Source organism: Euprymna scolopes, chromosome 32 (genome assembly GCF_053919585.1).
Source record: "Euprymna scolopes isolate OS-2025 chromosome 32, ASM5391958v1, whole genome shotgun sequence".
In the NCBI taxonomy this organism is placed as follows: Eukaryota; Metazoa; Mollusca; class Cephalopoda; order Sepiida; family Sepiolidae; genus Euprymna; species Euprymna scolopes.
Window position 1 is genome coordinate 52854460 of NC_136513.1, and position 23548 is coordinate 52878007.

The following is a 23548-nucleotide window of genomic DNA, read 5'->3' on the forward strand; positions in this document are numbered from 1 at the left end:
ATGCATGGTTCAACATTTTGGTGATTTTTTTTTTTTTTTATCCCTTTCTCGAGTCAGGAAGAACATAAATTCATGATTAAAAAATCTGCCAGTAAAAGGGTTAAAAGTGATAAGATTGCTACAGGGTATACAAAAGGTTGGTCAACTGATATACTTAAAAGGTCAGTGTGGCCTTGCATATGCGCTGATAGTTTGGGTTTCTTTTTAAGATGGCAGCAGTGAAGATGAAGAAAACAATATGGAACATGCAAGAATGTACACGAAAGTTTTATTTTTCGAAAACCATTCTTTTAATCGGAACAAGTTTTGCAAACTTTTCATTCCGCAGTTTATTCTTATTTTCTTTTCCTTTTTTTTTTTTTTTTACAAAGGAGGAACCACTTGTGTTCATGGGATTGTTGATAAATACAGATGCGGCTCCAGCTAGTCTCTGAATATCAGAGACAATGATTAATCACTGGAAGGAATGGTTCCTTTGTTGAATTTTTGGTTTGAGCTTTTTTTTTTTTCCCTGCATTAGAAAGTTCCGCTATTTAAGGAAGATTTCTGGAAAGCTCCGATGCTGTCTAAAATGAAAATCCTGCAATGGGGAAAAAGAAAATAAAAAGAAAGCAAAACTTTAAACAGAAAGTTTTTATTAAAGAAAGAATGGAACCATTTCAAGAGGCATCCATTCAACAAAAATCATATTCGAAAACTTCAACGTCAAAGACCAACTAAAATACTGTACAAAATTTATGCACCAAAAACTTTGAATTTTCTTTTTTAGAAAACTAATTTTTATGCCTATTTTTAAAATGACTCTGCAAGTATAACCTTTCATTGTATGTGCATAAAATGATGTGCGTGACGTCTGTGAAATATAATTAAGATTATCAAAATAAATTGTAAAATTTGACTAATTTGCATATTGTAATGACATACATCTTGAATTTAGAAGGTCGAACATCTGCTCATGGAAAATTACTGAATTTATTGTGTAGACTTGCATTGTTGTGTCTTGTATTGCAAATAAAGCCAGTTTGTTACATAGTGTTATAGCCATCTATATAACATACATTACATATAAATTCAGGTTTGAGATGTTCAAAAGTAGGGACTAATGAATACAACGAGGTTGTTAGATAGTGCTCGATAACAAGAGCAAAATATTTTTTTATTATTTTTCGAGAGCAAACAGTTACATTTGATCGCTACAAACAACCATCTGTTTTTAGGAAAAAACGCTTTTTTTCTACGGCATCAAATGGTTCAGAGTCACCTGACAAAGTCTCATTGACTGAAACAGATGGCTGTTTGTAGCAACCAAATGTAACTGTTTACCCTTGAATAAATAGTATATATATATATATGGTCCAGGGGTAAGGGTTTAGGCTCTTTACCGTTGGGTCCCGATTTCGAATCTCGCTAGATACAGCCACTCTGATGAGTCATAGACGATGAAACACGTGTCAGTGGATTTTAAAAATAATATATATACCGCTCCCCATGTGGGGGTACCAAATTGGTTAAAAGGGAAAATTATTCCCAATTCGCATTTAGGTAAAAATGCACTTTCCTAAATGAATTCATTCAAAACATATCGCTAAAACCAAAACAAAACAACATCTATATATATAATATTATATATATATAAACATTTGCTAAAAACATTTCATCTTATGATATAAGACATTTGTTGAATACCCATGGATTAAGGAAAAAACATTAAAATTTTGTATTACTTGTTGGAAAATAAATTTCTTGTAAATTTTTTAATTTACAAAATTTAACTCCAAATTTGCATTTGTAATATTGCTCTATCTCGTATGTTGAGCTTTTTTATTTGATTGCGATTGTCTTATTAATATTGATTCTAATATAGCTACATAGACTCTGGTATTATACAATCTGCAATTTGAAAGCATTTAAAAATTTCAATTAATTATATATTTGTAGAAATGTTCTTTATTCACTTATATTTCCTTTTCATATATACCAATCCTTATTTAATAAGTTCAATGTAATTACAGATCATATAATGAATGAATGACAAACGTCTATATTACATATTTCATGATGTTGACCATCTTCCAATTTATTCCTTTAATTTAGTTGATACTTACAATTCTAAAAGTTGGATTAGTTGTTGCTATTTCTTCTGATGAGTTAAGGGCAAAATAGATTCACTGATTTATGTGCTATGAAACAGATACTGTCAAGAATTGTAAATGTCAACTGAATTAAAGGAATAAATTGTGTGACCTTTGGACGTGGTCCTTACACGCCCTTGACCCTTGATCGCGGCCCAGTTATGATCTGCACCCTGGTCGGTACAGTTATGATATGTCGACTGGGCCAACAGGTCTGCCAACCGTTAGTACGTCGCGTCACCCAGTGAGTTCTTCGTTAAGGCGTTGGGGATTCTTCTCGGATGCTCGGTCCTCAAGGCCTGTTCTCCGTGGATCGTCTAGTTATACTGGGTGTTCGTTGACGGATACGGTGTCACAAATGGCAAATAAAGAATGTACATATATATGGATCAACGCACATCAGCAACAAAACTCCGGAGGTTAGTTAATATAATATATATTTCGGAAATTCATAAAAGAAGTATTTACAGCATATACATAGAGTTGACAATTAATTCAAGCAAGCAGTTAGTTCTACAACTGAGCTTCTGTTGTTGAAATACCTGGTCGGTATTGCGGACTTTGCGTAATTCTTGTTAAGTGATTGACACGTTATAAGCATTGAGTTATCAGGCAACAAGCGAGGGGGAGAGAGAGAGAGAGAGGTGATTCTGCCGAGACTTATCTCTCTTCTTCTGTTCTTCTGTTCTCTCTTACTCTTTCGTTCTTCTCTGACTTAATCTCTGATTTTTCATTTCTTTTATAATACAATTATGGAATGATGACAACACCCATGTTCGTCATCGACCAATCAAATTGCTTGATTATAATTCAACGGGGCCTTTTCTCATTGGTTGATTATACTTCGACAGGGCCCTTTTTCATTGGTCCATTTCCAAAATTGGATTGACTCCTCCCTTTATTAACGCCCAACTTACACGTTGTATTAATTAACTCCTCCCTGGCTTACTAATGGAATTTCCCCATATCCAGGAAAATTATTTTTCCTCTGACTTAAAGCAAATCACGCAATTTTATTTGTTTTAAAATTATCTATTGATCTCACCTTTCGCTTTGATAATTCAAAGGAATTTTAGTTTATCTTTGAATTAAGTTCTGGTTGTCGGCCATTTTATTATATCAGACATTTTGTTTACGTCAAAAGACCAAGAATGCATTTGTCGCTTTGAACTTATCGGACAACACATTTTCCCATCCGAGTAAACATATTTCATAACTTTCGTTCGACCTGATTCACCAAATGGCAATTCTCGATACGTTATTTTATTGTTTTGAAATTTCGGACAATTCATTTTTTTTCCTCTTCTTTGTTCTAAACATAATGCCGAGTCACTGCGTGTGTTTCTCTTAGATCAAAAACAACCCGACTTTTCAACTTGTCAAATTCACAGGTCAACTTTGGCTCATAGTTTTGCCAATTGCGGGTGTGAAATCCCCACCCCTCCGGCTACTGTACCACTATGATTCCGGCCATCGTAGATCAAAAATATTTTATGCATTCTTTTTCGCTTTTGAAGTCTAGAATGTGATTAACCTCTCGCTACAAAGGCACTCTTGCCGCCGCCATTTCAACAACAGACTTAGCTCAGAATTTATTCACAAATAAAAATTAATAATAATTTTTATTACTTCAACCCGATCATCGTCCGGGAACAAAAAATTACTTTTAACTAAAAGAAACGTCACATCAACCCTACAGGTCTGATGTGGCCTCTCTTTAGTGTTACAATTGTAAGATGGTCAACATCATGAAATTTGGAATATAGACTTTTATATAATAAATAACTATATCTATATATATTATTTTACTTATAAAACAGTAATCTACAGATATGCATGTTTCTATTGTATTGTGGTTTAGTGCGTTAACTCTTACGCTACAAAGTCCTAGATCACTTTACGTGTTATTTTATCGCTTTTAAACTTATGTAGACGTTTTGTTGATTTTTAAACAATACGGTTAATAAGCGTCTTTAACCTTTACTCTTATTAACTGTATTATCATTTAAAAATCAACAATATATATGTGTGTATGTATATAAATAAATATATATTTACCCGTGTCTCTGCGATATATGTATAATCTAAAATGTATATGTTATATACCTGCGTGCATATAAAATGTTCATCTAAATAAAGAAAGTGAGTGAATATACAGCTGTTAGAAATAAATATACAAACAAATGCCAAGCATCTCTTTTGAAATTTATGTATTACGGGTGTATATACATAGTCAATTACGCAGGACAAATAACATTTTACTTTAACAGAGATAAAAACATCCTTGTCTGCTTGATGCACCACACACACCTTGTATAGTTCTTTTTCCTGGCAGTTGTTTTACTCATGAAGAACTGAAAAAATAATCAAAGATACTTTCCTCCAAAGGAAACGCCAGATCCAGGTTATAATTACATCTAACTTTATTTGCACTTCCCTCAGAGTTTGCAGACATTTATCTTTTGGTTCCTACCTCTTCTAGTTGCATCCACTAGATACTTCTATGAATGACCAGGACAAAATCTCTTCCAAGCCAATAACTCTAGTTTTGATTGAACCACATCTATTGACCAACTCTGACTGACTCTCTAATTAATCTGTTTTTTTTTTTGTGAATATATGATCCTTGTTTCTTTGTTAGTTACCACATCAATCTTATTGTTTTTGTAAATATTATTGTTTTGCTAATTAAAATTCCAAGTATTTTATTATATAAATATTTAATATCCTTAACTGGCTTTAATATTTTATTGCGATGTTTAAAATCTGTGTTTGTTCCAAATATTTATTTTACAAGAACCCAAGTTTGCCCAGCTTGGCAAACTTGAGTCCTTGTACCGGAAAAATATCCAGTAAATAAAACGTTGTTTAGTAAATCGTTACTTTTTGCATTTCCATACACCAAACATGGATATAAATATCACTAAAGCATCCACATTTCGGTACCTTAGTTGCCTGGGTGGGTTGCCTGTAGGCTGAGATAAACCGTGTCACACACACACACACACAGTAAATCGAACTTACTAAGGGAGATAATAACTTCCGGTGAATACCGGAAAAATATCCAGTAAATAAAACATTAAACTGCGTCACACAGACAGACAGTAGGAAAATTTATAATAAGATTTCAATAACATTCTTCTGCTATCGAAATATTTCATATTTAAATAACAGTGAAAATATCGCAGTTTATCTTTGTTTCACTATTTTTGGTAATCTGTCACTGTCTAGGAGTCACATTATTTGGCAATCTGGCGCTGCTCAGGAGTCAGACTATCCAACATTAATATTGTCTGCTATTAGAGGTGGTAGACTTGTCATAATTATGCAACAGCCACATTAAGTATTACAAAACAATGAAAATGCTATTTTAAACTTAAAATGATAGTTTGAAATATAAATATTCCTTTTGAAAATTACTTTAAAACAAAATCGTTTAAAAAAATTAAAACTTACTTGGCTCTTTCCGCCATTTCATTGCCACTCCATCTTGGACTGTACGGATAATCCTTTTTGGATTCAGTGTAAGGTTTCCCCTTTGATTCATGGTAAATCGATTGAAATGTTAACACAGGTTGCTCACGTGGAAAGTACAAGGACAGTTCAGCTAGAGCGACAAAAATAGAAAATACTGTTACTCACACGCACACATACATATGGTAGCCATAAAAAAAACCGAGTCCATTCAGCAACCCAGTTCTGCTTGTCTCTGAAAGGGACAGGTTTAGCACAACACTATATCTAATGTCACTGCAAGCAACATGCTTTCTCCAAAAGTAAATATGTATTTTCAAATACTCCTTGTTGTAGGTTAACATTTTCCCCATGAATTCAAAACAGTTTATATTTACTTATATATATATATATATATATATAGTAAGTTATAAAATATATATGGCGATTAAACTACACCGAATATTCCGCATTTCATCCACTCTAGGACTCTTCAGGCTGAAGAGTCCTAGAATGGATGAAACGTGGAATATTCAGTGTAGCTTAATCGCCATATATATTTTATAACTTACTAACTAGCTCTACCTATGTATTAAGCACTTTTGAAGTAAATACTTAAAGTTTACGCATAAATTTATACTTTCGTATATTAATTTTATGTGAGTAAATGAAGTAGTTATATATATATATATATATATATATATATATATATTAGGCAACTCTAAATCTTACTGTAAATCACCACAGAATTGGTGATGTAATCAATATGTATTAACTATATGAATTTTTAAATATCTATGGATGATCAGAAGTGACAATATATTAATTTCAATTCATAAAGATTTTTTTTTTAAAGCTGTTTTTTTTTTAATCTTTTCCAAACTGAATTGAATAATGGAAGTGACATTTTTATAAAATTTTGTTACATTTTGAGATTTACACAAATGTAACAAGTATATATATATATGTATATATAATTATTTACTATAATAATTATTAAATACTTACACACACCGTTTCATCCTTTTGGGAATCATCTGTGCAAGGTGTCATGATTAACACCAGTCGAGAGATCCGAACCCGGCAATGAAGCCATCTCTGACTCCATTAGCAAGGACCAAATCCATTCGGCTACCATTAATGGTGAGAAATATTGTTGAAATTTAAACATTTATTTTTAAATGTTTTTAACGTCTGTCAGAGTGATCTAATCATTATATGATGAATTTAAACATTTATTTTTAAATGTTTTTAACGTCTGTCAGAGTGATCTAATCATTATATGATGAACCTTTAACTTTACTAAAAGGGGCTCATTACTATCATATTCTTTTTCAATAAATATTAATAATTTTTTAATTAAAATTTTAATTTTTTTAATTAATTAAAACTAATGTTTCATGCGTATGCAATCATCAGTACAGGAAGTGATATATATATTTTGAAATGTTACATCCAAAATTTTCTGTCACACTTAGCAAACCTATGCTATACCACCGGCTTTGTGATTGTTACTACAGGGTGGAACGATAAATTTGTCACCCTAAAGAAAACAACACTACAGCTTTATTTGAAAACTTTTATTGAAAAAAATCAATTCAGGTAACTTGATTATGTAGTAGAGCTGACATCTGTTCAATGTAACTGCCTTCAGCCTCAATCATCGCCTCGATGCATGTCCCGAACTGGGAGCATGCCTTTTCCACAAGCACTGGCGAGAGCTTGGCGAATACTTGGCGGCTGGCTTTGGTGTTGTGGGAGGTCATGTGGGTGATATTCTCGACATATGACCAAACGAAGTAGTCCAGCAGGTTCAAGTCGGGGGAGAATGAGGACCAGTGAGGGAAACGTACAAAGCCGTAGCACTCTTCTGAAGCCAAGCCTGGGTTGCTTTGGACTTGTGGACTGGCGCAGAGTCCTGTTGCCACACTCAGGATTTGCCAGCGGCCATCTGATTGCACCAGGGGATCACCACACTCTTCATCCAGGTACACTTTGGTGTTAAGTTTCAAGTCGACTTTGAAGATGTGAGGGAGCAATGATGTAGCCTTACTTGAAACCACGCCGAAGATCATAACCGTAGCTGGAAATTTTGTTTACATCGCCCTGGGCACGTCTCTGTTCCTATTTACAATGCCTCCCCACGGGACAGAGTTAGACACCAGGGTCGTTTTTTAACGTGGAGAAAAGGAACAAAAATAAAAACTGTCTCAGTCGTAAAGGATTTCTCCTCCACTCACAGAACAAGAAATTGAAGTGCAGCATCTGAAGAACAGATACTACACTTTGATCTTGTTTATATATTTTATTGAGAAAGAAAAAATTGAACATAAAAAACGTACAAAAAATTAAATTCAACAAAATTAGGCACAAGGCCCTACAAGAAATTGGGAGGGGGAGGGTACAGGGTCTTTTTGACTATGTGACAGATGAGACTTTGAAGTCTTACTCTTGACTGGCAACATTTACCAAAATACCTCAATCACTCTGTGGATCCTAATCTAACTAATAACCCCAGCGTTCAATGTAAAATTTAACTATGTACAATTTGTATATTCATTTCTGTATTTTGTGTGTGCATTTTTTTTTTTTTTTTTTTTTTTGTGTGTGTATGTGTGAGAAAATAAAGTTCGATTTCATTAGAAAGAGTTCTTGAATCAATTGGCATAAAATGTTCGTGGAGTGGGAAAAAACTAATGAAAATGTTCATTTCAAAAAAAAAAAAAAAAAAAAAAAAAAAGGAAAAAACTACTAATGTGTTGTTAGTAAGACCCCCCTGTACTATTCTATGTGGCTAGATCCCCCACTGTTTTCCGGGGAACCGAAAACAAGCAGAGCATCCCTAATGGGGTTTGGGGAAGTCGCCTTAATGGAGGTGGGAGAGAATAAAGCAATGGATGGAGGGGGTAGGAAGGTGACCTCTGAGTAGGGGGATGACCGGGGGCATCAGAAAATAAAGATGAGGAGCAGGGGGGTTGGGCAGACTCAGAGGTTCTCTAATACCAAAAAATAAAATCAGGAACAGGATCTCATTTGTACCACCAATCAAGAGTTACTTTACTGAACTTATAATGCTAACCTAGGCGGGATGGGTTCCGTAGGACCCAGCACCGCCCATGCCATGCCTAAGGAGGGAACACGCATTGAAACTTGGCTCCTCGACGGATGCACAAACTAGTGCTGTGCACCCACCTCTTGTCAAATTCCACTCTAGGCAACCTCTTCCAATCGCATCTGATCTTTACTTTAAGCAAATGTTTAAAGTAAACGATCAGATCCCGATCAGGAACAGATGTCCCTTCGTGGACCAACTTGAGGCGCGCGATCCAAATGGTCATGCGCGCTACTGCTAGGATCGCCAGGAAAACCAAACTTTCCTCCCTGGGGAACGGCGGCTCCATGTTGTACACAAAAGTTCCTACGTCGAGGTCGAGCAGACACTCAGCATCGATGCGAGCTGTTACCCCCTCGACGTACCTTAATAGGGGCTGTATCCGGCTGCAACTAAAAAACGCGTGCTCGATTGTTTCGGGCTCGCGTTCGTCACAGCACGGACAGAAGCGGCTGGTATGTTCTTTATACCGGAAAAGTACGTCGAAGAGGGGCAGCGCATTTCGGACCAGTCGCCAAGTCAGGGAGAATTCCGAGTTATTCAGAATCTCCCGTCCCGGCGCCCAACGCCATTGAGAACGGACAACCTCCATCGACCATCCCATCCGCCTACAAAGTGGATCCTTCGCGGTCCCCTCCACTAAATCCCGATACAGTTTCTTCCTTGGCTGATCGAGGACATTGGTCCCCGGCAAAGCTCTAAGAGCGGTTCGGCATTCGGAGAAGAACTTGGACTCCCTCTTCGGTCTACGACGACCTTCTACCGAAGGGTTGGGTTTGAGGTTGGGAAACGAGTTCTCAACCACAGGGACCCAAGGAGCGTCTCCTTCAAGCGAACGACCCAGGAAAGCCAATCTCTCGGCGTTTCTATGACACAAGAGACTGGGCTGACCCAGGCCTCCCTCGCTCGGATTTTGAACACAGACCTCTCTGCAGACATAATGCTTACCCTCGTTCCACAAAAGTGAATCGAGGCGCCCTTGTAAGCGGGTTAGTCGTTCTGCAGGGAGAGGAAGTACAGACAAACGGTAAAGGATGAGCGGAAAGACGTATGTAGCACACGCCTCCGCCCGACCCTTCAAGGACAATTTCCTTCCAATCCAGGTCTTTACTGACGATTTGACCTTAGACTGTACTTCCGACCAATTCTTTTCCAGCTGAAGTCCCGGTCCAAACCAGACACCGAGAATGCGGACCGGTCCATCGGTCCAGCTGAAAATACCTGGAAGCGAGTTTACCCCAGTCCAGGCCCCCAACCGCAGGCCAACAGACTTGCTACGGTTGAAGATGGCCCCTGTTACTTCTTCGTATCGAGCGAGCGCCTCGACCACCGCTTGAACGTCCGTGAGGCAAGACACGAACACGGTGACGTCATCGGCGAACGCGGAAACCCTGGCTCGTGTGCCTCCAGGGAGATCTATTCCGCGCAGGACTGGTGTAGCCGCCTCGTCCCTTAACTTGCGAAGGAGGGGTTCCAACGCCAGGACATACAACAGAGGCGACAGCGGACAACCCTGTCGCACCGACCGAGAGACAGCGAATGACTCCGACAGCTTACCGTTGATCTGCACCGCTACCGTCGGCCTGTCATACAGAACAAAGATCCACTTGCGGAAGTCCGGATTAAATCCGGCGGCCTCTAGCACAGATCCTAGGAACCGATGGTCGACCCTATCGAATGCCTTGGACTGATCCAAACTGATCAGCGCGGCTTCGGCGTCGTCTTCTGTCCCCTCTATGATCGAGCGTATCAAGTGCAAATTGTCTTGAATCGATCTCCCCTTCACAGCATAAGTCTGGTCCGGTTCGATCAAGTCAGTGATGACAACCTGCAAGCGATTCGCAAGAATCTTTGCCAAAATCTTTAACTCTGTGTTTAGCAGAGTCAAGGGCCTAAAATCATCAAAGTTTTCCCTCCCACCATGCCGTTGACCTTTCCTCAGCAATGTGATCACACCCTTGGTCACCTGTCCAGGGATGGAACCCTGGGCAAACCAATGGTTGAACATATCCTTCAGAATAGGGACCAACATGGGCGACAGCCTCAAGTAAAACTCGTAGGGTAAACCATCAAGCCCCGGGGATTTGTTATAGCCGACCTGCTTCAACGCAGTAATGACCTCATGTTCAGTAATAAGACCATCACAGCTAGCCGCCCGAGCCGCCGTGAGGCGGGGCGAGTCAGCCAAATAGCTGCCAAACTCATCAACCCTGAGTCCGGGTAGTTGGGTGAAGCGCACCGATAGATGCTCCCGAAACCCCTCGCAGATCTCCCGAGTCGATACTAAGGGGTGTCCTTCCAGGTTATGTACTTTACGAATGTACCCATCCGAACCGCGCCTTAAAGCAGCCTTACGCTCAACAGCGTCAACATTCACAGCCTCGTTAGAAACTTTGTTTAACCTAGCCCTAACTACTTGACCTTCATACCGCTCGCTAGCCAAGCGGTTGAGATCTTGTTTAGCTAGTGCTAACTCTAGGGGGTCCCCCCCCTCCACCGCCCGGGTCAGCTTATCCTCTAAACGCTTCTTTGCCTTAGCCTTATCTATCGCGAGGCGTTGGCTATACTGGACAGAGAAGCGCCTAATTTTGGCCTTGAGACTAACCCACCACTTACTCCCTGTAACCGCCCCCACTAAAGCCTGCTGAATTAGCTCAGTGACCTTCAACCGGTAGTCCTCCAGCTCCAACAAGGTGCTGTTGAACTTCCAGTATCCGGCCAGTTTAGGCCTAGCACTTAAGCTCAAACGGGCCATAACAAGTTTATGGTCCGAGTGTCCTAGCAAGTGGAACGTGGGGCAAGATAGGAAGTCTAAATCGCATCGCCTCTTCTAACTAACATCCGATCCAAGTAAGTGCTTGGATGGGAAGGCACTACAGGATGCCACGTCCACATCTCCCGCCCCGGATGATCCAGACGAAATCTGTCGACGAGATCGCACGAGGCCATCAGGTCAGACAGACTGCTGTCACACCACGCCGACCCGCTAGTCCCCCCGACCTTATCTATTTTGGGATCAAGGATTGCATTCCAATCCCCCATTAAAACTAACCGTTCCGGATCCACTAAGAAGCCCTCCAACCGTCGAAAAAAGGTTGCCCTCTCTACAGCAGCATTGGGAGCATAAACAGCAACAATCCGAAAAACACTACAATTAACAGCAACATCAACAACAAGCGCCCGCCCGTCCTCGCCTGCGTGAACAACATTCACCGACGCTGACAGGGTGCGACTCACTAGCAAGGAGATTCCACGACTATAGGCATTGCCATATGCTGAGTAGACATCGTAATCGTTTACCAGCACCTGACAATCCCCGTCACAAACAAAGTGGGTCTCCTGGATAGCGGCAATATCTACCTTGAGGGACACCAAGTCTCTCACAACGCGCGAGGCCTTGCTTCGACACCTGATGCCCCTCACATTCAATGTAGCCAAGTTCAAAGACATGATCACTTACCTCAAGCACTGTCACAGACGGGTCTGAAATCCTGGGCAGTGAGGACATGGCAGGCCTGGCCAAGGCTGCCGGTAAGTAAATCCGATGAAGGTGATCCATCCTTGGCCACGCCCCCCACGTCCAGGGGGAAGGTTAGTTTGAGTGCCCTGTATAGCGATGGGTGTACATACATGGGGATTCTACCCTCACATTTAAAGAAAATGTTGGTCAGTGAAGGATGGTCCCTATCCACCAGCTGCTGGCCTGGGATCGCATTCTTCGCTGCCTTAATCATTGCCCACATTCCTCCAGTCCTACCGTCCTTGTTGACCCTAACGAAAGTGGTCAACAAGGGAGCATCCTTGAATTTAGTGGGGTCTGTTACTAGGTCTCCACCGACTTTTTCAAAGTTTTTGAGTTTATTGTACCGGACCTTCTGTTGTCCTTTAAGGTCCGGAGCCGGTTGGAGAGGGTCTGTTTCACAAATCCTGCTTCCTGGCAGGAAGGGGAGCTTTTTGGTCCGTTCAGTGCGGACTTTGGGAGTGGGGGAGGGGACCTCTTTTGGTTGATGGGGAGGCTGAGCGCTTGGGGAGGGGGTAGCCTGCTCGTTTTCTTCTTTTTGGCTCCTGTCACGGGATGAGGGGCGGGAAGAGTTTCTTGGGGCCTTTATAGGAGAGGGGGAAGGTTGTTCGGGTTGCTGGGGTGTTGGGATCACAGGGGGCTCATCCTGTGTTGTTGTTGCGAGGGAGTCCTTCTCAGTCTCAGTGGGGGTAGGAGGGTTTGCGCGTGTCTTGCGGCTTTTCCTCCTCCTGGCCCTCCTGATCTCTGTTGCGCTCAGGGCCATAGAGACTGTTGTTGTCTCTTCCTCTGCCTCTGACGCGGCCTCCTCCTCAGATTCTGGTAGTTTCCTCTTGTTTGAGGAGGAGGGTGTCTGTGTGTCCATTTTCTCCGTCTCGCTCTTCGGTTGTTCTTGGTCTTGGGTGACTGTCTGCAAGGATGGCTGTTTGTTGATCTTGCCTTTCTTTACGACCGTCACCCAGCCTGTCGGTGCCTCTGGAGGATTTGCGGCCGGCGCGGGAGCAGCGGCTTGATTTGTTGTCACGCTTGTTCCCGCCGCTTTTGTGGGCTTCTTCCCTCCATTCCTCTTTGGACAGTCCTTCGCCATATGCCCTTGTTGTGTGCACAGCCAGCAATGAGGCCTCCTCCCTTCCACTATAAGGGAGAGTGTCCACTCTCCGAACTTGAGTGTGGCTGGGATGGCGTAGAATCCAGCCTTGTCCAGGACCATCTGTACTTTGTAGTCCCCGGTCATGATGTTTCTCAATCCGCGGACCGGGGTGACTTCCTCTACGTCTCCATACTGGCTTAGGATAGCCCCCAGTTGTTTGGCCTCCATATAGCAGGGGACGTTTAGAGCAGAAACATTTGCTCTCCTCTTGTTCATATAGATGGGTTGGAGCTTTATGTTCCTGCTCTGATGGCAGGTCCTGGACAGCCTGACTGCGTCTTCGGAGGTGGGGAGCAGAACATCCCACTGTGCGTAACTCCTTCTACAGATGTAGTTGGCGGGAATGTTCTGCTCCAGCAACACGTTCATCATGGTGTCCTTGTTGACGCCCGTCAGACCCCTTGTCTTGGTGTCTGAAGTTATCAGCGAGAGCACTCTTTTCTCCAGAACTTCCACTTGACCCGGGAGGGGTTGGATGTTGTTCCCCTGGGTATACTCCTTGTAAGTGGAGTCGAAGAGTGCTCTGTAGTCTTCGGGCGTCAACTTCCCTTGCTGCTCTTTGGGGCCCCATGCCGGTCCTCCATCCTGGTGGGTGTCAGCTGGACTCGGGTTGGGGGGCGTAGCTGGTGTTGTGGGGCTCTCTCCTGTTATGGGCCTTTTTGGTTTCGGAACTGGCCCGTTACCAGGCAAAGTAGGCCATTGTGTTTTTGGCGTTGTTTCGTCCTGGCTTGGTTTGCTCTCCGGGCCGCTCCCCTTTCTTATTTTCTTCCTTTGCTGGGTGACTGTCCCCTTGGGGGATGGAGGTGTCTCCCCTTCTGGTGCCGTGTTCCCAGCTGGAGCCTTGGTGGGTACTGTCAAGGGTGTCTCTCCTTCCAGCTTGCTTTTGTTACCACTGGCCGGAGAGTCACCCCTTTTCCGTATTTGGTCCTCTTGGGGAGTGTTGGGGGGCCAATCACTGTCTTCCCCGCCGAATAGTGAGCAGATGGAGGCTATTACGTCTTCATCCAGCGCCTTGGTTTGGTCCGCGGTGCTGTTTTCCTCCTTTTCTGTTGGGGAGTCGCCCTTTGGGGGAGCGGGGGATGGGTTTCCCGGTCTTCCTCCCTTGGTTCTGCCGTCCTGGGGTGCAGCTGGTTGGCTGGGTTCTGCACTTTCCCCAGCTAGTGAGTTAACGGCAGCTTTTTCCGCTGGGTTGCCCTCGTGGGGAGCGGTTGCAGGTGCTTTTCGGGGGGTCGCCGCGGGCTGCGGCCCTACCCTCCCGCTTTCTTCCAAGGTCGCCGCGCGCCGGGGCCCTACCTTGTTTCCTGGCGCCGTCTCGCCGGGAGATGCATCAGCTCCCTCACATAGGGAGTCGTTCGCAGTTGAGATGCTGCGCATTTGGGGTGACGTACCCCTCCTGCCTGGCATCGTGGCGGTTGCACTGGCCGCTGGCGCGGACCAAAGTGTAGTGGGGGAAAAGAAAACCCAGGGGAATGGAGGGGGAGGAGGGGGAGGAGCGGACTTTGAAGAAATTAGAGTTTTTGACTTCCCCTCACGGGGATGTCGGGTTAGCAGCTCAGATCCCCCCGCGAGGGGGGAGAGCAGAGAAGAAAGACGCAGTGGGTGCTAGCGGGTCAGAGTGCCGCGTCGCAATTAAGAGAGAGAGGGGATAGGCATCCCTGCCCACAGAGGGGAGCAGAAACGAAGCACCCGCCCTACCCCACGTCACCCTACCCACTAACTTACCCCAACGGAAGCGAGAAAGAGAACCCTGTCTGCTCGATCCACTGAGAGAGCAGCGAAGATAGACAAAGTTTGGGCCTGGCAGGTCAGAGTGCTGCTCAGGCAATTAAGTGTTGAGAAATTAGACCATCCCAGTCTCGAGAAGTGAGACCGAAACGAAGAAAAAACAACATGCAAAAACAACAAATGAAAAAAGAAGGTCTCAACTACCAGCGATAGTGGTGTTGGTCCCGAGATTCCAGTCTCCCAAAAGAGGGGATCGGTTTCCGGGTCCAAGCTCCCACAAATGTGGAGTCGGTCCTCTAGGTCCTGACTCCCCAAAGGAGGGGGTCGGTCCTAACTAACAAAGGTTAGTACGAAAAAACACCTTAACCTAGCCCGAAAGCCCGGTGGTGGGTCAAGTTTAGTAACTGAGAGAACAGATACTACACTTTGAGATATTAAATCTTTTATTCATGTTAAAAAAATACAGAAAAAAAATCAACGATGAACAAAAAACTTAGGCACATGGCCAACTCAAAAGGGGGGATTTTGGGGGTCGTTGGTCATCCTTGTCACTCCAGAACTAAACAAAGTCAAAAGTTTCTCCCAGCTAGTATCTTCTTTCACCATAATACCGCATTCACCCTTTCATATTGGGGGACGTCCTAGTAACTCCCAATTTTTTAAAACATTTTTTATTGACGTGTAAAAACAAAAAAGATAACAATAAAATGGTAACAATAATTCATTTGTGTCGAGGGAGGGGGAAGAAAAAAAACAAAAGGTGATTAGTAGGACCCTCCCAACCCCGTCTAGTTGATAGACTGCCCGTTCCACTAGGTTTGTAAAAGGAACCTCGCTTCTGCGGGTCAGTCTCTAGGTGGGGATGCCCTCTAGATGGGGGTGAATGGAGAAAAGAAAATTTTGTGGGTAAAGGATGGAGGTTAGTTTGTATTTCTTTTTCTCCAAGATGGGTAAAATTTAGAGGAAGGGGTGAAAACAAAAATTGCAGGTAAGAGGGGATGGGGATCTTGGAGGCTTCCTAATCGGGGAGGGATGGAACACACACTCAGCTAGCTGAGAGACTACTTGTTTAATTTAACTTTACAGAACTGCGCGTTCCACACCTAGGCGGGGAACACGTATTCAAATTTGGCTCCTCTTCGTACACACAGACTTGCCACATGTATCCATCTTCTGTCAAATGCCGCGCGATGCAGCCTTCTTCTATCACATCTGATCTTCACCCGTAGTTGGTGTTTAAAGAACGCGATCAGATCTTGATCAGAAAAAGACAACACCCCCCGGCAACCTTGCAGACGCGACGTCCAAATCACCATTCTCGCCACGGCCAGAATCGTAACGTAGACCATTTGTCTTTCCCGGTCCCACGGCGGCCTCACGTTGTCCACAACATTGGATACAGTAATTGGGCGAGGATGCTCAGGATCGATGCGAGCCGTCACCCCACTGACATACGACCAGTACTGGCGGAGTTCGCGGCAATCGAAGAAAGCGTGATCCGTAGTTTCCACAGCCGTTGTCCCACAACGGGGACAATCAGGCGACTCCAGAAACCCAGAACTGCATTGTATGTTGTTGAGTGGAAGTGCATTTCGGGCCAATCGCCAGGTCAGAGAGAACTCCGAATTGTTCAGATGACTCGAACCTGGCGCCCAGCTCCACGCGGAGCGGATCTCACTCTGCTGCCACCCCAAACGCGCGCATAGCGGGTCGTCAGCGGCCTCCTTCACTAGATCCCTGTGGAGTTCCCTACGGGTAGCAGTCACAAGGTCACTGGACCTTGGTAGTCGTTTTAGCGCGGCTCGGCACTCTTTCATGTAGGCAGATTCTCCCCGCGGCCTGCGACGGCTCTCGATGGAAGGGTCGAGAACGAGGTCGGGGAAGGCGGCAGTAACCACGGGGTGCCACGGTTGGTCCTCCTGCATATAGTGGCTCAGGAAGGCCAGCCTCTCAGCATCTCGATGACACTTTAAGTCCGGCATTCCCAAGCCTCCCTCACACGGACGTTGAATACAGACCTGTCTGCTCACCCAGTGTCTTCCTCTGTCCCAAAGGAGCGAGGACAAGAGTTCGACAAGAGCTTTTAGGTGTTGTGCAGGCAGGGGAAGTACGGCCAGTCGGTAAAGGATGAGAGGAAAGACGTAAGTGGCGCACGCCTCAGCTCTACCCTTTAAGGAAAGTTTCCTAGGAAGCCACGAATTGACTGCAGCCTCCACCTTTGACCGTACCTCCAACCAATTCTTGTCAAGCTGGAGACCCGGTCCGAACCACACGCCGAGGATCCGGACCGGGCCATCTGTCCAGCTGAAGGGCGCAGGGAGGTTTGCGTTGCCACTCCATGCGCCCAACCGCAGTCCTACCGACTTGTTGCGGTTTATCTTGGCCCCTGTAATTCTTTCGTACTGTGTGAGTGCCTCCGACACGACCTCAATGTCTCTGAAGCCCGACACGAAGATCGTGACATCATCAGCGAACGCGGATACCTTAGCAGCTGAGCCGCCAGGCAGAGCCATTCCGCGCAGGGCCGAATTTGCCTCCCCATGTCTCAGCTTGCGGAGAAGAGGCTCCAAAGCCAGGACATAAAGCAGGGGCGACAGCGGACAACCCTGACGAACCGACCGAGAGATAACAAAGGGTTTCGAGCGCTTTCCGTTCACTTGCACGACAGCCATGGGCTGTCGATACATTATGGAGATCCACTTGCAAAAGTCCGGTTTAAAACCGGCGGCCTCTAAGACAGATGCCAGGAAACGATGGTCGACCCTATCGAAAGCTTTGGACTGATCTAAGTTTATCAGCGCGGCTTCCGTGTCGTCATCTATTCCCCCCTCTAGGATCATGCGGATCAGGTGCAAGTTGTTCTGAATCGATCTCCCCTTCACAGCATAGTTCTGTTCCGGTTCAACCAACTCGTCGATAACAACCTGCAGCCGATTCGACAGGACCTTGGCCAAAATCTTCAACTCTGTGTTTAGCAGAGTTATGGGCCTGTAGTCATCTAACTCTTCCCCTCCATGCCCGTCACCTTTCTTCAGCAATGTGATCACTCCCTTGGTCACCTGCCCTGGGATGGATCCCTGAGCAAACCAATGGTTGAACATATCCGTCAGAAGAGGCAGAAACATGGGCGACAGCCTCAAGTACAGTTCGTATGGCAGACCATCAAGTCCTGGCGATCTGTCACAGCTGACCTGCTTCAGCGCAGTAAAGACCTCCCGCTCCGTCACCCGGCCCTCGCAACTAGCCGCTCTAGCCGCCTCGAGGCGGGGAGAGTCGGCCAAATAGTCGCTAAACTCAAGGACCGGAAGATCGGGCTGCTGCGTAAAACGCTCCTCGAAATGTTCTCGAAACCCCTCGCAGATCTCCCGAGTCGATTTCAGGGTGCGTCCATTCGGATGTTTGATTTTTGCAATGTATTTGTCCGAGCCACGCCTAGAAACCTCACGGCGCACGTCTGCATCAGAATTGACTGCTTCGTTGCCTATCTTTCTAAGCCTAGCTCTAACTACTTGGCCTTCGTAACGCTCGCTAGTCTCGCGTAGAAGGTCCTGCTTAGCTAGTTCCTGACTAACCCTATCACCCTCCCCCGTAGCCTGGGCTAGTTTCTGCTCTAGCTTCTTCTTCGTCTTGGCCTTATCTAGTGCGAGGCGCTGGGCATACTTGACGGAGAAGCTTCTGATCTTGGCTTTGAGACCTAACCACCACTTACTCCCGGTAACCGCCCCCACTAGTGCCTTTTTAATCAATTCTCTTAACTGATCTTGGAAGTCTTGTATCTCCAGAAGGGAGGTGTTTAACTTCCAGTACCCCGCTAACTTAGGCCTATTTCCTAGCTTCAGCCGGGCCATAACTAATTTATGGTCCGTCTGGCCTAGCCAAGTGAACGTGGGACAAGATAAGAAGTCTACTTCGCCTCTCCTAACTAACATCCTGTCCAAATAAGTATTTGGATAGGAGGAAACACTATTGGTCCACGTCCACATCTCCCGCCCTGGATGCTCGACCCGAAACCTGTCGACCAGACCGCATCTAGCCATCAGATCAGCCAGGCTGGACTCGCACCTCTCCGATCCTCTAGCTCCGCCTCCTACCTTATCTATGTCGGGGTCTAAGATGGAATTCCAATCCCCCATTAGCACTACCCGCTTCCGACAATCTACAAACGCGTCAAGCTGACTGAAGAATGAGACCCTCTCACGAGCGGTGCTGGGCGCATGAACCGCAATCACCCGAAACACAGAATCTTTTACGGCAACATCGGCCACAACCAGCCTACCCACTGCATCTCTATGGACAACGTCGACCGTCGCCGACAGGGTACGTTTAACCAGCACGGAAACTCCCTTCCCCCGCGGGCTGCCATATGCTGAGAAAACCTCAAAGTCTCGGGCCAGCACCTGACAGTCCACAGAGGAAACGAAATGCGTCTCCTGAATCGCAGCGACATCCACTCCCAGGGACAAGAGGTCGTGCCGGAGGCGAGCCGCCCGGCCCGATGATCTCAAGCCCCTCGCATTCAGACTAGCCAAATTCAAAGCCATGGTACCTACCTTAAGGTGTGTTACACTCAGCTCCGAAGTCAGCCGGGGAAAGGACACCGACGTTGTGTGCAATGCTCAAGGTGGTCAGGTTTTTCATGTCCTGACCTTCTCTCACAATGCCGCCGACATCCAAAGGGTAAGTCAATTTAAGGGCCCTATAGAGTGACGGATGGACCAACACTGGGACCCTTCCCTTGCATTGTTTTGCGAGTTCCTCAAGGGAAGGGTCATTTTTCCTAATCAGTTCAATTCCCGGACCAGCCCCTTCAGCGGCTTCCAGCATTGTCCACACGTTGGTTTTGCAGGCCTCAGGAAGCCTGACGAAAGTTGTTAGCCGTGGGGCGTCCGGGAAATTAGAGGGGACATTAACGTCTTTTCCCCATATCTGTTGGCAGTCCAGCAGAGGTTTTAAATTTTTTCTCTGCCGGTGTGGTACGCCCATTGCCACAGACAGGGGGTCTACAGAACAAAGTTCCTCTCTCGTTTCGAGGGCGAGAGTCCCTGTTGGAGTGAGTCCGTAAGTGGGAGAATCTGAAGGGTCTCTCCCCCTCCCGGGTTCATTCTTTTCTTTCTGGGATGGCGGCTCAATTTGCATTGGTGTGGGGACGAGTGTCTGTGTGGTGTCTGGTGTTGGTGTTGGTGCGGTGTCTGGTGTTGGTGTGATGTCTGGTGTTGGTGTTGGTGCGGTGTCTGGTGTTGGTGTTGGTGCAGTGTCTGGTGTTGGTGCAATGTCTGGTGTTGGTGCAGTGTCTGGTGTTGGTGCGGTGTCTGATGTTGGTGTTGGTGCGGTGTCTGATGTTGGTGTTGGTGTTAGTGCGGTGTCTAGTGTTGGTGCAGTATGTGGTATGGGGGTGGAAGTGGGTTGTGTTGTTGTTAGAGGTGGTGTATGCTCACAGGGAGTGGGGGCTGCCTTTTCTTCCCCTTTCCTTTTCTTTTTTATTCTTTTGAATGAACCGGGGAGTGGTGAGGTTGAGTTCCTCTCCCTCTCACTAGCAGATTCATCCTCAGAGGAGCAGTGTTTTCTTCGCTTGATCCCCGTCTCAATTGGTGTGGGGACCGTTGGTTGTTGCTGCTCCTCTAATTGTTGTTTCTCCGGTTGATGCTGTTGCTTTTCTGGTTGCTGCAGCCGTTTTTGTTGCTGCTGTTCTGGCTGTTGCTGCTGCTGCTGTTTTTGTTGTTGCTGCTGTTTTCGTGGCATTGGTTGTGGAATTGGCCGCGGCAGCTGATGTTGTTGCTGCGGCTGGTTCAACGGCTGGTTTGGCTGCTGCTGCTGTGTCTGCTGCCATGGCTGTTGCTGCGGCTGTTGTGGAGGCTGCTGTTGTTGTTGCTGCCTCGGTTGTTGGGTTGGTTGTGGGACGGTGGCAGATGGGATTGTGGGCTTCCGTTTCCGCCTCATTACCGTGATCCATTCCTCCCCTTTGGGCTCCTGCACAGTTTTGGGTTTCCTCGGTGCTGGGGTTGGTGCTCTGGTTGCAGGAGTTGTGACAGCCTGTTTGGACACTGGTGCTGTCTCAGAGGTTGGGACCGCCTTTAGTGTCACTTGAGTAGGATTTGACCTTTGAGGGCAGCTCTTGGCCATGTGACCCTGTTTTTGGCAAAACCAGCAGTGCGGACGACGCCCCTCCACTACTACTGTCATAGTTGCCTCCTTAAATGTCAGCTGTGCTGGTATCGCCTGGAAGCCTTCTTTCTTTAGCCTCATGGCCACAGTGTAGCTGCCCAAGTGCATGCCGGTTTTCGACCGCACTGGGGTTATTTTTTCCACCTCGCCGAACTGTGTGAAGAAGGATCCCAGGATTTCTGCTGATATTTGCATAGGTACATTGAATACCTGCACCCGGGTCCTTGTCCTGCCCTGGTATTCGGGCTTTAGTTTTGTTCTCCCATACTTAATTTCCTGTAGGGAGAGTCTCTCCGCATCTTCCTTGGTGGGTAGGAGGATGTCCCACATGGCGTAGCTCCTCTGGTACAGGTATAATACCGGGATGTTTAGCTTGTGTAGGAGCCCTGCCATGTCTTCCTTTTTCATCCCTAGGAGGCGGTTTTCCGGCATATCCGAGATGATGAGGGAGAGCACTCTGTCTTCGATTGCCTCCCAAGCGCCTGGCACTGGTTTAATTTCTGCCCCCTCTATGTATTGTCTGTACTTGGTCAAGTACAAGTCTCTATACTCTTGAGGGGACAGTTGCTTCTCTACAGTCTTCCCCCATGCCGACCCTCTTGTTGGTGTTGGATCTTTGGTGAGGTTGGACTGTTTTTGCTGTTCCTTGGCGGAAGGGTTGCTATTTTGAGGGGCCTTTTCCTTTCCGCTTTCCTTTGGGACCGACTCTCCCTGCTCTATACTTCTTCCAGGAAATACTTCCCTTTTTGGGGAGTCGGCCTCCTGGGGAGCATTGTCCTCTTTATTGTCTTTGGGAGCTTTTGCCCCTTTTGTTTTGGGGAGGTTTAGGCTGTATGCCCCCTCGTTTTCTTGATTTGCTCCCCTTTTGGGGCAGTAGCCCTCCTGGGGAGCACTGTCTCTCTTATCGTTCTTTGGGGCTACTGCCTCTTGATTTTTGTTGTCAGAGCGGGATGCCCTGTCCAACATTGTTTTTTCTCCCCTTTGTGGGGAGTCGCCCTCTTGGGGAGCACTGTCTCCCTTATCGTCCTTTGGGGCTACTGCCTCTTGATTTTTGTTGTCGGAACGGGATGCCCCGTCCAACATTGTTTTTCCTCCCCTTTGTGGGGAGTCGCCCTCTTGGGGAGCTGCTGGTGAGTTTTCTCCTTTCTGAGGGGCGTCCTTTGGTTTAGTGTCCGGGCGGTATGCCCCGTTGCTTTTTGCTTCCCCTGTTGGGGAGTCGTCCTCTTGGGGAGCAGTTTTTCTTGTGGTAGCCCCCTGGCTGGGGGTATCGGTATTGGTGGTCCCCGGGCTGGGGGTGTCCATTTTTGAAAGAAGCTCTCTCTTCCCTGTATAATTCACCAAAATGAGTGACGTGGAGTCGGCGTCCAAAGTGGGAGCCGACTTTGGCGCCAAAAAGAAGTGGCGCCAAAGGCGGCAAGAGGGGAGATAGAACTGAGAGAGGGAGTGGGAAGTTAGTGGAGGGAAGAGAGAAAGTGTTTCCGACCCTCCCTCGCGGGAAGGTCGTAAATTATCAGCTCGGATCCCCCCCGTGGGGGAGGGGGGAGAGCAGAGAAAGACAGACAAAGTGGGGGTGCGGACAGAACGCTACCCAACAAGCTCGCCGGCCACGAGAATGTGTCGCCAGAACAACACTGCCTATCGCTGTGTATGTATCAGAGAACAGATACTACACTTTGATCTTGTCCCGAAGGCCTGAGTACATCTCTGTTATTTGTGGCAATCCAGCGATACATTTTGAGGATGCTAGCAATGGTTCTGCTGTCATAACCTCAATTCCGTAACATGAGTTGTACAGTGGTGCATCTTCAATCTTGCTCGTTGAATATTGTGTCACTTTTACATATGTTAGAAGGCTCCTATTGCTCTTAGGATTTGTACACAACTGGCCAACCAGTAGATGGCCTGCAACAAAACAAAAAAACAGTTTTCATCAAACAGAAATGGAACCATGTCGTTTTTTCTAGGGACACAATTTTATCATTCCACACGTTATTGCTAATGCCAATAAAGAAAAAAAGAAATGATTACCTTGGAAGATAAAGAAGAAATCATTCCATTCAAAAAGAAATGAAATTCTTGAAAATCCTTCAGCATCGTATTCCAAAAGAGATCTACAGGAAATAAATATTTTAAATAAATTAAGAATAATAATTCTGTAATAAGATTGAAAGATATGTATATTGTAAAAACAAGAGATGCCTTCTAGTTGTAGCCTTGAAAAGACCAAGGTTATAGGTAGGAGGAAAACATTCAGCAAGAAGAGAATTCCACAAGCCGTTCTTGGAAAGAAGTTACTA

The 23548-nt window shown here is 45.6% G+C and overlaps 1 protein-coding gene across 1 annotated transcript in view; it reads right to left on the reverse strand.

Annotated features, from left to right (window-relative positions):
- Positions 1-251: 251 nt before the first annotated feature.
- Positions 252-23548, reverse strand: part of LOC145256359 (BRISC and BRCA1-A complex member 2-like) — a 43376-nt gene continuing 20079 nt past the window's right edge. The window contains exons 9-11 of the mRNA XM_080115183.1: positions 23280-23362; positions 5589-5739; positions 252-580 (exon numbers count right to left, since the gene is read on the reverse strand). Of these exons, the coding sequence (XP_079971309.1) occupies positions 517-580; positions 5589-5739; positions 23280-23362 (298 nt within the window). The 3' untranslated portion in view covers positions 252-516. The remainder of the gene's footprint in view (positions 581-5588; positions 5740-23279; positions 23363-23548) is intronic.